This window comes from Pholcus phalangioides, unplaced genomic scaffold, assembly GCF_987345545.1.
Source record: "Pholcus phalangioides strain wild (caught in Gottingen) unplaced genomic scaffold, Ppha-v1.0 ptg000012l_1, whole genome shotgun sequence".
Classification (NCBI taxonomy): Eukaryota; Metazoa; Arthropoda; class Arachnida; order Araneae; family Pholcidae; genus Pholcus; species Pholcus phalangioides.
Window position 1 is genome coordinate 5,839,163 of NW_028301605.1, and position 14,610 is coordinate 5,853,772.

Sequence of the window (14,610 nt, forward strand, 5' to 3'; positions counted from 1 at the left end):
TTATTAACTTAAACATTTTTTTTTGTGAAATCACTCAAATAGATTTATGGCCCTTAATTTCTCTGAAATTTTTAACAATAAATCAGGAACTTTGCCCAAAACTGGTGATGTCCTGTATTTTTGATATATATATATATCTATATAATCCTGATTTCCTATAATTTCCACTATGAAATATGGCCGGTAAGTATAATTGTAGTTCCGTATAATTGAATTACCCACCAGTCGTCTCATTATCAAAAACGTATTAAAAAATAATGCACTTTCTGTGCCTTATTTGTTTGCATTCATAAATTTTGGTGGCTTTGGCCACTGGCATAGATATCACACCTAGAGTTAAGTTAAAGTGATGCAATGTCTCTAGAGCTTTTTCATGCACATTGGGGTTGATTTCTAAATAATAATAAACAAAAGTGATCTGCTTCTGTTGGACTGAGACCTTGTAGCGATGTCAAACCTCCTAATTTATTTGTCCAGTGAATTTAATTTTGCATTTTCATAGGTTTTTTTTTTAAGTTTGGTAATACCAGTGTACCATCTGTTCAATTCCGTAGATGCTCTTTGGATAATTTTGGTTTATAATGTAGGTTATTACACGTATGGGATTAAAGCATGTGTAGGTTCCCGTGGGATTATTCTAAGGTTATTTCCTAATATACTGTGTACCTTTATGTCTCCAATTTTTTCCTACCCCAAAACAGTCGCCACCACCATTTCAACTATCGCCGACACCATCCTCTGGCTCATTTTTAAACAGTATTGAGTGTTTTTATCATTCGGCCAGTAACCATAGGAAGTAGAGCTAATTTAAGTCTGATGGTAAAAACATAATTGACAAGTGGTGGTATACTGTATTTTGGAAATTAACCAAAAAAATGGTAGGGAAATAAAAAAGATTTTTTATTTCCCTACGTTATGTGTAGAGTTGCACTAAGGTTGCAACCCGACTTGATGACAGCTTGGCACCCATAAGAACTAATCAAACTCCTTTTTCACCCATAACAAAAATGTTTATTTTTTCTTCATACACCTGTTTATAATTGATTTGATAGCAAGAATACATCCACATTCATATTAATATGAGCAAGCTCGAGTCTTCCCAGGGTATCAGAGATTAAAGGCCTGTTTATACGCGTTGTAATTAAGTAGTTAACTAAATTTTAAGTTACAGATTGTTCAAAAAAAGTGTCCACATGATTAGTGATTAAGTAGATGCCCATTGGATAATTTTCATGGAGGCAAGCCTAACTGGCGCATGCAGCTACAGTCTACTCAAATCAACGGAGGGAGAGAGACGCAACTTGCAGGAAAATAATATAGTAATAATTTTTTATATATCTGGCGCATTCAGAGCAGGGTTTAAGCTGGATAAAAAATTCCTTTCGCAAAAAAGCGAAAATGGAGGGAAAAACTTTAGCAAAACGCTACAATGCTAAGGGGCCATTCAAGTATTATGTCAGCAGATTTTTAGCCATTTTTGACCCCTCCCCCCCCCCCCCTTGTTAGCAGCTTAGAATATTTCATATCTTCAAAAAGGGTGGTTGATGACGTAAGCAACCTTCAAACCCATCCCCCCCTTGTCATTAAAAGTCAGCAAATCCGAAACCCCTCCCCCTCGATGCTGACGTAATACTTGAATGACCCCTAATGTAATGATTGATGGTTGGATGTCTACTCGTTGCGTATCTCCTGTATGCATTTTTGCGAAAGTGGCTACTACTTTTTCTGCATTTTACGATTTTCTTTCGCATTTTGTGAAAAATGCGACAGCAGCTTAAACCCTGATTCAGAGAGGTGTTTTTCTTATACAGCTCATAGCTTTAGCAACAATGGATGAAAATGATCCTATAGAACTAATGAATATTGTGATCAGAGCTATATGATATTTTAATCATAGTTAGAGAATATAAATTATGAATTATGTACATTATGATTAAGGGAGAGGACATGGTTATCTCCTCTGCACCAGTGCCCGATAATCTCGATTCTTTCATTTTTTTTAGTTCTTGGGAATATGTGGAATGGATGCTTTTTATCTTCAACTTGACTTCTTTATGCCAAAATACTGGAGCTCCATTCTTTCTGCTATTTTCAACATAACATCTTGTTTTATTTGTTTATTTTTACAACTATCGTCCCAGTGGTTCCAGAGACATTCATGCGTCAAATGTTCCTTGATGAACTTCATTGTGGTGTCTTCAGGCCACTTCACCATTATTTTATATCCCAGAGAAATTGAAACTTAAAACAGGAGGAGATTGCAGAGCTCTCACTACCAGTAATGTAACTAATTCATGAAAATTTCAAAAATTCGTGGGAAAAATCAGTCAATGAGGACATCTGTAAGAAGTTCTAAGGGTTCATTAAACAAAAATATTAAATTTTATTTTTTAAATTTAATACAGATGTTTTTCCTAAAGTTAATTACTTGATCATATATATTTTTATTAATAGATGGCAGCAAATTTGTTTTGGATTGGGGACATATTCCAAACCCATCTAGTTTCAATATATAAGGGTTCATTCAAGTATTATGTCAGCATCGAGGGGGGGGGGGGGATTTTGGATTTGCTGACTTTTGATGACAAAGGGGGAGGGGGGGTTTTGAAGGTTGCTTACGTCATCAACCACCCTTTTTGAAGATATGAAATATTCTAAGCTGCTGACAAAATTTTGCTGGCAAGGAGGGGGGGGGGGGGTCAAAAATGGCTAAAAATCTGCTTACGTAATACTTGAATGGCTCCTAATGAATCCCCCACACCAGCATCCGATAATTTTGATCTTCTATTCTTTTGAACTCCCGGGAGCATGTTGAACAAATACTTCATAACTTCAGCTATTCCCAAACATTGATTTTCATCTCGATTTTTAAGATAATTTTCATTTATGTAACTCAACAAACATTCATATGGCATAGATATTCTTCACTAAACCTAAGGTTGTCCTTCGGCCACTTCGCCATCCCATATTTCCAAGGAATTCTAGCTAAACGTAAGGAGACAACGGAACATAAACAGGCTCATGCTGGCATCAAAATAATCCCCCTCTGAGAGAGAGCAAGAAGACAGACCTTCCAAGAGTGGCAAGCCACACACACTGGTGCATGCACATAGGTGTACCTAATGGGAAAAAAATAGAACCCTCTTTATTTTACTAAATTACTCAATCACTTACCAGGTTTAATCACGGCGGCTTTTCCTAGGAGTGAGATTTTTGCGCCGTGTGAACCGAACTGGGTCATCTTACGCCAGCAGAAGCATTTCACATGATTACGCTATGCGTTTGTGTCTTCCTATCTTGGCGCATCAGCTCAGGGATGCTATATAGCATATAGCCCTGGCGTCAGCTACTCTATCAGCTGCATGCTCCGGTTTCAAGGGAAGGGAAAGAAAACAACAGAAATGAAGAGAGGATCGACAAAATGCACGGCAGATGATGCATTTGACTCCTCTAGAAGCAGTCAGCAAATCACGCCCGACGTAAAGTACTGTCATGAGCCATGTTGCACTCTGTAGGAAAACAGGCATGCTGATTTTCTTATTGGTGAGTGGATGGCGTGTCAAGCTGGGCTGATCACGTTGCGCACAGCACAGAAAACCTGCTCTTAAGCCGGGCTTTCCTAGGAGCAGGTTTCCTGTGCCACGCGAAACGTGATTCACCCAGCGCGACACGCCGTCCACTCACCAATAAGTAAAGCAGCATGACTGTTTTCGTACAGAGCGCAATACCAGGTGTACGAGTATGAAATACGGATTTCAGAAAACAGGTGGTGCACCAATGCAGTTTGTGATATAAAGATTTGACGCTGCGCCATTTTGTTGTGTCATCAACAAGTGTCAGATGCGCACGAGAGATAAATTGGAAAAGTGTGTGCATAGTGTTGTATTGTTGTGCTCAATATGTCGAAAGTTATACTGAGCAAACAGCATTTGCGGACAGCATTAATTTTTTTGTTTTCATTTGAAGAAAACTGCTGCTGAATCATACCGATTACTTCGAGAAGCTTATGGTGAACATGCTCCATCTCAAGATACGTGTGAATGATGGTTTCGGTTTTTCAAAAGTGGCGACTTCAATGTTGCAGACAACGAACATGGAAAACCACCAAAAAAAAAAAAAAGATGTGGAATTGGAAGCATTGTTGGACGAAGATGATACTACACAGACACAAAAACAACTCGCAAAGCAATTGGGCGTTAGTCAACAAGCTGTTTCCAATCGCAATGTCCCATCACATACAGCAAAAGCGGTTCGCGATACATTGGAAGCACTCAGCTGGAAGTTCTACCCTATGCGGCTTACTCACCAGACTTGGCTCCTCCCGATTACCACTTGTTTGCATTGATGGGTCATGCACTTTCTGAGCAACGCTTTGGTTCATACGAAGATGAGAAAAAATAGCTCGATGAATGGTTCACAGCAAAAGGGGAAGATTTTTACTGGCCTGATATTCACAAATTTCAGGAAAGATGGGGGAAATGTATAACAAGCAATAGACATACTTTGCTTTGAATAAAGCACTTTTTATCATTCTTCCGAATTTAACGTGTTTTATTTTTTTAAAAAGTCTGCATTTCATACTTATACACCTGGTACGCCTCACGACAGCGTTTTACGTCGGCGTGATTGGCCGACTGCTTCTGGAGGGGTCAAATGCGTCGTGCGCCGCGGTTTTGCCGATACTCTCGTGTGTTTTCTCTTTCCCTTCCCTCCAAACCGGAGCATGCAGACGACAGAGCAGCTGATGCCAGCGCCAAATACTGTTATATAGCTACCCTGATCTGATGCGCCACTCTAGGAAAACACAAACGCGTAGCGTGATTATGCAACACGTTTCTGCCGGCGTGAAATGGTCTAATTCAGTTCACGCGGCGCAAAAAACTTATTGATAGGCAAACCTGGCTTGAACCCGTGTAAACGGCCCTTATCGTCCGCATACATCTTAAAGTACTTGACAACTTAAAATTTAGTTAACTACTTAATCACTTAACGCATGTAAACGGGCCTTTATACATAATTCTTATGTCTAATCATATTTTTAAGTGGATGAAAGACAAGGCAATCAATGAAACCAAATCAAAGATATAATTTCAACTCAAATAAAAAGAATGATTATGCAATTTGTACTCAATCCAAACTCTTTATACCTGGAGGCGCTTGCGGTAAGTCCATAGCCTTTCGCAGGGGTTTCGTTCAGGGAACACAGCAATAAAACGTTACAAACAAAAATATTAAACACAACATAAGCTATGGCGGTGTCTGTGAGTGATTATTCGAGCCGGCCGTAACCACGGATATAAGAGAAAAATCCGTTAGGTAGCGCTACATGCACACTTGATTGCTCAATCTGAATCATATGAAAAAAAAACACTTGTATTGTTATTTACATCGTTTAAATCTTAATGATTTTGATTTTTTCAAACTTACTTAAATTTTTTTCTTCATCGTTCAGTTTCTTAAAAAGTTGTATGATGACTTGGCTGACGATATTTCCTCGGAAAAAATACGGGACATCGCCAATTATCGCCAAAAGTAAACAAAGTTGCTAAATATTGGAGAAATGACTAAAATTATCAAAATGGAGGGAAATAAAGCATTACTGCAAATCGCAATGGATTTAAATGAATTCCACGAAATAAAACGTTCACCAAGACAAATGTGAGAGATTAATATTCTTATTTACAATTGTAATTATCATAATATAATTTATGAGTGTAAAATAACTTCATTCTTTGACTTCAATAAAGAATAAAAATTCAAGTAAGCTTCATGTAAAAACCGGGACTTTTTTGCTAAAAAGTCGGGACGCCTAAAAAAGCAGAAAACAGTAAATACGGGACGTATGGTCATTTTAATCATGGCGAGTTTTAGATTCAGGAATTTTGTTGATTCCAGTATTGATTAATGCTGACATCTATTTTCGAATTTAAACAACTGAGTTTCATTGATCCGTCAATAGATGGCAGAAGAAAACTTTAATGATGTGTTGACATATCATCACCTTTATCATCCTAGGATGTCTAATTTTGATAATAGATGGCAGCACCAATAGTTCAAATTAGTTGTGGAAATTAATTTGTCGTCAGCTTCTTCAGTGGTTCCGTGCTTTTGACTCCTCGTTATGTGCTGATAAAAGCACGGGGCTATAAGCGAAACTTGCAGATTTTTCTATAGCTCAGTGGATAGAGAAAATGAACATAAGTTATGGGTTTTGTTTGTAGAAAGCGAAACTGAATGAAATTTTCTGGTCCCTTGAAACAAGATGTATAAACACCACTGAGTCGCCTCTGATTTTGAGAATAGATGGCAGGCCCAATAGTATAAATTAAGCAGTGGAAACTGTAATTTGTAATCCGCTTCTTTGAATTTCATTCGTTTGGAACGTCTTCTTATTTACCGAAAAGAATTGCTGACCTTTCCATCCCATATGAGTGTGCTCTAATTTCGAGAATAGATGGCAGCACCATATAAGGAATTATATGTAGTGGAAGCAGTAGTTTTCAAAGTGTAGTTTTTTTGTTTTTTTTTTGCGTTTCCTGTGAAAGTGTCAATTGGGTAGGTGGGGGGGAAGGAGAGTCTGGTACCCCTGACGCCAGACCAAAGGGGGCGCAAATGTCACCTTTTAAGCTCTTCTCCAACATTACAAATAAGGGGGGTGCCAAAATGCGTGCTTGTCCCAACTGAACATGGACATTGATGCTTGTAAGCATCAAGTTGTGGCACTGGCTGTGAGCAACATTGGAGATTGTCTGTTCAATGCTTTGAAGTGAATGTTTTTTAGATAATTGTGGAAAGCCACGGTTCGTAATAGTTTGAGAATCGCTGCTTTTTTGGGCTATGTTTTACTGTACGGAAAATATTTGCAGGTGCCATGGAGACGCTGTGTGATCATAGTGAGGGATCACATTGTGAGGACCCGGGTTCAAACTTCACCGGTACCCGGCTGAAGTTGCGGTTTCCTGTGGTTCGTAACTTCGAAGCGTGAATGCGAGCGATCTCCTCGAATAGTCTCACCGTAGAAAGAGAAGCAGACCTGCAACTTTTTTCATTTATCGCACACCAACTTCGGTCATATCGCCATACGTTGAACACTGAAGGACCGGACACCCCCATTTCTCATCTAAGAGAGATATCATATCACCATAGAGCGATTTCTTACCGATGGTATTGGGTGGGAAATGAAGGCACCACCTATCGGTTATTGCCTCAGGTTCGGTAAGCAAAGAACTTATTATATATATGTTCTTCTCCCTGATCGAACGTGTGGACTTGATATAGTACCTTCATGGTTTTCTGTGGTTTCCAACTTCGAGGCGAACAAATGCGGGCCGATCTCCCCGTTAAAAAGTCTCGCAACAGGCCTACAACGAGACAATTATTCCAATCATCACACATCAGTCGTAGTTAGAAAAACTGGTGGCAGATAGTAGCACTAATAAGCATTAATATATACATTACACACATAATAAGCATTACATATAAACAAACTTTACGTTAGGTTCACAACAAGTACATGCACATTCCAACATGTACCAATTCGTTAGAAGTTCCACAGAGGAATATGAATGAGGCGCATGTGTGGTTTAGTGGTAGTAGTACCGTCATGGTGGTAGATGAGCATCTTACCACTCGGGCACAAGCAACAGACCTACAACGGTACCAGGGACGCCGGAACATATCTGCTCGTGTGTTGCTAAAGCAATACCAATCATTTGAATGGTATTGCTTATTGCTCAGCAATACCAATCACCATTTGAACATAGCTCAAATATTGCAATGAAAGCGCTTTTTTTTTAATTAAAATTTTTGAAGAAATACCCTTTCCTTGTGAAGAGTTGCATAGCTGCATCATAAAATCTGAATACGACAACGGTAGTCACAGTCACAGCAATGGACTTGAGACAGTACGTTTCATCGTTGATTTCAGACGGATCTCAACCCTTTGAGACTTGGAAGCCTGGGTGGGGGAGGGGGCATAGTCATTGTTGCTGGGGGCACGATGATAATGATGTTCAATTCCTATATGCCGCTGTGGTGGTCGAGTGGTTATAATGCCGGACTCGTGATGCGAGGATCCGGGTTCGAACCCCACAGTGGTGGTCGGCTGAAGTTGGTTTTCTGTGGTTCCCAAGTTCAAGGCGCAAATGCGAGCCGATCTCCCCGTTAAAAAGTCTCGCCACAGAGAGCAACAGTCCTACAACAGTAAATCATGCAACCATAACACTTCACTCATAGTTAGTAAAACTGGGGGCAGATGACAGCACTACACATAACAAGCATTACACAGAAACAAACTTTACGTCAGGTTGCACTACACGTACACGCACATTACCGCATGTACCGATTCGTTGGGGGGTTCCGCGGGGGGGGGGGTGTGCAGGTGTGGTGTAGTAGGTAGGGGCTCGGGGATCCATGATGTTCTTAAGTCAGCCACCTCGTTGGGCAATTTGCCTGTTGTGGCGTTGTATTTGTATATAAATAAATACATTAGATTAGTTGACTCCACCTTTAACGCTGGGCCTCCCCGTATCTCCGCCCATGCTCTATACCCCTTACTTTTTCATTATTTTATACTCATTTACTGCTGAAAATCATAAGGAAGCTTATTGCTATTATGCCGTGTAAAGGGATAAAAAACATCAATCAATAGTCTCATCAAATGTAGTTAAAAAAAACAAAAAAAAAAGTCACTGAGAAAATCAAACTTGTAAAATAAAACAAAAAAATAATAATAAATGCAATAATGACATAGCTTTATTATCTGAAGTTTATACCACAAAAAAATCTTACTACAGAATCTTTTATTCCAGCGCTATTACCAAAATTAAAATTCAAAGCTCAACGTAAGTATAAATAAACAAATACTCACAGACACAGAAACACGTATTTAAAAAAAAACATCCCAGTAAAATGAGATGCTGTATGTTGTGATTCAGAGACGAAGGAGAAATGGTTCGACGTTTGTTTTTCTATTTTTCATGACTTCTGACAGTATGAGAGAGAATTTGTGAAGAAAAAAAAATACATAAAATGACTTCAAATAAAAAAAGAAAAGATCGATAAACGAGATCAAACACTGATTGCATGCACCATAAAAATTGATACAAAAATGTCTCGAGCATCTCTTTTATGGACATACACGCATACACAAATTATACATCATGTTGTACAATGGAAAAGTGAAGGAAATTTTTTTAAGTAATTGAAAAAAGTATTTTAATTAAATGACTATATTTATTTAAATTTGCGTGTTTTTTTTTCATTACTTTTTGCACTGCCAACGGTATAAAAGCCACCATCCCCCCCCCTTCATCCACAGAGAACCTATTAATTCATAGAACCAGAATCAGAATTTTAAGGTGATGTCTGGCCCTATTTCGGGGCCATGCTAATCTTCTCTGTATCGTTCCAATTTTAGTAACGTGGGAGTGTCTGGTTTTTCAGGACCTATTTCGGACCATAAGTCACCAATGAATTCATGTTTGAGAAGTCTGCACACTTTTCCAGACGTCTGGTTTGCTCATTGTCCCCTAGGGTTGACGAAAAAGAATTTTGCTTAAAAAAGAACACCATTAAGCAAATGTCGTTGTCATTTTCTTCCCACATTTCTTGTATTCATCCCTCTACCCCTGTGATTTGCGTTGTGTTGTTCAAAATCAAAGCTGGCACAGATGCCCGCGAGCACCACGGGGAAATGGGAATTGCAAACGGATATAGCTTCTTTTTTAACTCGGAACCAAATATTTCTATAGGGAGAAGAAAAAATCGTTTTGCAGACCCATTCGACACATGCGTTCAATTAACAATATTTTAGCTGTCGCTCTTTTTACTACTCAGCGAAAAGAGTATGCTGATAGCATACAATTAGTGTGCAGCCTGGCTGTTTCCCTGGCTGCTCCTAGAATAGATATGCAGCAATTTGCAACAAATTTGCTCTACTATTGTGGAATAATTAATTTTCAATTAATGCAAGGAGGCCTCAGAAAAATCATTTGGCCTGGGGGGCATCAAAGATGCTAGCGCAGGCAGCGTTATAGGATGTGTGGAGCATCTTATACACTTATATATTATGTCAGGGGTTTTCAAACTTTCCCACCCGCGGCACCTCTTTCTCTAATCAACGCTTATCCGCTGCTCCCCAGAGCAGTTTAACAAAAAGTCTCTTCGAAAAACCTTTGCAAGGTGCCGCGGCACACAGTTCCAGAACCCCTGCATTATGTATTTGTATAACTTTCTGTTTTCAATGCAAGCTTCCCCAATACTCTGAAACACTATACTCAACTAAATCAACAATCCAATCCAAAAACTGTAAAATATATACGATAGAATTATTCGATTTCAGAATACGCATTAGAGAGGGAGAGCATGCAGTGCCGTCTTGTGTGTGTGTGCGTGTGATTGATGATTAAACCCATTTTCCACCACTTTATCGGTTTATAATAGCATTTCACAGTTTTATGTGAATATTATGAGGGGGAGGGGGCACAGGCAGTGCCGTCTTAAGGTCACTTGGTCCGGAGGCCCACGATGCTCTCTGGGCACAGGGCATCTGTCCCAGAGACATTTTAAATTAACAGAAATTCAAAAATATAGCACACACACACATAAAGGTATTTTCTTTCAATATTTTAATTTATTTAAAAAAAATAATTTTAATTGGTTGTCTTGGGCAGGGCATTGGTTGTCTTTACAGCATCATGGGCCCCCGGGCCAAGTAATTTTTCTGAGATCCCACCTGGAAAATTCTCGAAAAATTTAACTGGGTCTCATTTTTGTGAGGCCCATATTCTCGGTGATGTCCCGTTTCGTCCTTTCCCGATTCATCTTTAGGTCAAAATAGTCCCGTTTCATCCGATCTCTTGTTTCCCCTCCCACTTCCCTTGATTACTGTCAATCAAGATAAAACAACCCGTGGTTTCACACTGAGAAGAAAGGCCAGTGATTGACGTACCAGCATAATGTCTTAAACAATTCATATTTTACCATATTACACAGGAATGTCCCGTATTTTTAGTGATATTCCTGTGTTTTTGGTCGTTCTCACTTTTTTGTACAATTTTCTGGGTTTTTTTTCAACGAAGCATATTTGAAGCGGCATTCTCTACTGAAATTATGAATGAAGATAATTTTCATCACTTGTGATATTATATTATATATTATGATAATTACGTATAAATATAAATATTCATCTAAAGATATTTGTTGTGTTCTAAGTTTTTTACCCCGTGGACTACATTGCGATTTCCAGTAAATTCTTCATTACCCTTTAATTAATAATTTATGAGCAATAACTGGTGATTTCGCCGTCTTTCAACCAAGTTTTTGGTGAAAATTGCCAATATTTCGTATTCTACAATATTTAAGCTCCAAATTCCCTGTATTTTCTGAATGAAATATGTTGGGTTTATAATAAAATATACACCCACAAACATATAATATAATATCACAAGTGATGAAAATTATCTTCATTCATAATTTCAGTGGAGAATGCCGCTTCAAATATGCTTCGTTGAAAAAAAACCCAGAAAATTGTACAAAAAAGTGAGAACGACCAAAAACACAGGAATATCACTAAAAGTACGGGACATTCCCGTGTAATATGGTCAAATATGAATTGTTTCAGACATTATGCTGGTACGTCAATCACTGGCCTTTCTTCTCAGTGTGAAAAACCACGGGTTGTTTTATCTTGATTGACAGTAATCAAGGGAAGTGGGAGGGGAAACAAGAGATCGGATGAAACGGGACTATTTTGACTTAAGGATGAATCGGAAAAGGACGAAACGGTACCTAGCCACATTTTCTTGAGGCCCCCGGGCTGTGCCCGGTTGGACCCATGCGTTAAGACGGCACTGTCTTGGGGCAGACATGGTACCCCTATACCCCCCCCCCAGCATAATTTGTTACATTTTACTGTGGTAAAAATCTTACCACTACTTGAACTTGAACTGCTACACAGATACCCACGTTAATATTCCTTACGGAACCTCTAACGTAAAGGGTATCTGTTGGAAAAGTAGCAACACCTTCCCCCAGCCCATCAAATCCATCCACCCTACCCGATCAAACATGAGAACACTTTTTCAAAGTACATGGGGGGGGGGGGATTAAAATATATATAGTAACAACAAAGTAATGTGAAAATTAAACATTTGTGGAAGCACAATGCACGTCACAGTCCAGGCACATATGTATGAAAAGGGTGGGGGGAAAACATCAGAGTTATATATGCTATACATCAGTTATATAACACTGGAAAACACAGAACAATGAAAAATAAACATCTGTGGTAAGCACAATGCAGGTCACAGTCCGAGAGAAAAAAAAAAAACGGGGAACAACAGAAATGCAAATATGAAGAACACGAAAATGCAAATATGGTAAGCACAAGAAATATTCAAATCTTAAGCATCTGTGGTAAGCACAATGCACGTCACAGTCCGTCCAAGTACATATGTATATGAGGAATAGAAAATAAACATCAGTCAAATCACTATGGGAAATATAAAACAATGCAAAAATTAAACATCTGTGGTAAGCACAATGCACGTCACAGTCCGAGAGAAGGAAAAAAATGTGAACACATTTTTACAATTTCAGCGTAGTCATTAGATTTGGGGTGTCGATGCTGTTCTGGTCATCGATCTAGTCACCATGGTGAATCACCACTCTCATCAGATTCAAAGAGATCTTCATTTTTGCTGTGCAGTAACGACAGATTTCCCTCTAGAAAGTTGATAAGTTTAATGATGTCAGCCCAGTTTTTAGTTTTTATTACTTCTTACCACTACTGCAAAAGTAGGTTGAAGAAAAATCAAAACCGGTTGAAATTTTCGAGAATTTGCCAGGTAGGGCCTAGAAAAATTACTTGTCCCGGGGCCCATGATGTTCTTAAGACGTCCGTGTCACTAACTCATTCGGTCACTCACTCGTTCACAACATTCGCTCACTGACTCAATCATTCGGCCTCCCACTCACTGGTGACGAACTGTTGTCGGTAAATTTTCCCAGCGGTGATTTTTCCGTCTTTTTTTTTTTTTATAGTTGAATTGTTGCGGTGAATGTTCCGTAAATCATCTCTTCAAGTTTCATTTTTATAATCAAAAATTAAATAAGTGCGTACTCTCACCTATATTTACACACGTGATTTTTTTTTTTCATGTAGGGAATTACATGAAACAAAAAATCAAACACTGATAAAAATAAATAAATAAACAAATCTACGATTATAATGAATTCGACTTTTTTCATTCAACCCCAGGCAGTCTATCTAGCTAACCCCTCGGAATATCGGCCACATTTGATCGACAGGCGCGAGTGATTAAAAACCTATTTAAGATACATTTTTAAAATTATTGTCAGCTGGCCTTCGAGAAATCTTATATCCAGCTGAGATATAATCCGGTTTCGTGTAGCTGAATTAAAAAAGTCATATAACGGGCCTGTCGAAATTTATGAAATTCCCGCCGTGTGTAGACTCTATTCTACTGCCCTGAAGATATAAATGTTGTTCACCCTCACGTAGGATTATCATCATCATCATTCCTTGTGCGAGTTATAGAGCCAATGCCGTGTTTCTTATTATGAGCCGTTTAATTCTTATTCTCTTCTCGTTATCTTGGAGCTATTTTTTCGCAATCCAGGAAGTTTAGGTAACACAAAACTCTTAACCCCGTCGCGATCCATCAGACGGACTTTTTCGTACTTGTCCGCTATTTTACGGTTAGAAACTCTCTTTCCACCTTCCCTTGCTTTTTCCCACATCTGTTTTAGAGAATCAAAGAAAGCTACAGGAGTTCAATACATATGTGCATGCACACACACACACACACACGTATATATATATATATATATATAACATAGCCTTCGAGAAAACGCAACGAAGGACTCCCTCACGCGGCCCTGTGGTCAGGGACACCGTTGCCTCGTGGCCTATAGATATCGAGATGCGGAACGATCGGCCAAAATGGACGAAACTGGTATTGAGACGTGATTACGATCACATTGCCGAGAAAAAAGGAAAATAAATAAATCGGTGCGTTTAGCTGCACTGATAACATTTTGAGTCATGATCTCATGATTGTTATTACAAGCCTTTACTGTGCTGCATGCACACTAGGTTAGTAGTTTCATTTACTGTGGTATACCTAAACAAAAAACGTAACTGATCATTCAAATTATTCAGTTTGTACCTTGGAAAAAGGGGAATCGTTCCCATCTGATCCAAGGCGTTTTATCAGCGTTCTCTGATTGAAAGTTCTTTTTAATGTCGTTAATTAACGACAACATTGTGATGAAAACGAGCAATTTACATAGCCTAACACGCCCACGGAAATATCGATATACCTAACAAAACATTGCATTTCATGAAGGCAATCAGTCCGAATTAGAAAAATGCATGGCTGCACAGTCGCACTCAGTACCTTCAATCAAATACGTTTTCAACATGATCTGTTTGATACTGAAATCGTCATCTACGTGGATCGCCACCTAAATGGGTCCATAAGATGCAGATGTTCCATATTACTGTAACCCCCATTTTTTTTGGACACTGGTTGTCAGAGCCGCCCTTAAGGGTGGCTGAAGGTGCGAACTGCGAGACAGGTGCGG

The 14,610-nt window shown here is 38.9% G+C and overlaps 1 protein-coding gene across 2 annotated transcripts in view; it reads right to left on the minus strand.

The window, feature by feature from the left end:
• Positions 1-5,285, minus strand: part of scaf6 (SR-related CTD associated factor 6) — a 38,851-nt gene extending 33,566 nt beyond the window's left edge. For both annotated transcript variants that reach the window (XM_089240125.1, XM_089240124.1), the window contains exon 1: positions 5,148-5,285. In XM_089240125.1, coding sequence (XP_089096251.1) covers positions 5,148-5,172 — 25 coding nt within the window. In that variant the 5' untranslated portion in view covers positions 5,173-5,285. The remainder of the gene's footprint in view (positions 1-5,147) is intronic.
• Between the last annotated feature and the right edge of the window lie 9,325 nt (positions 5,286-14,610).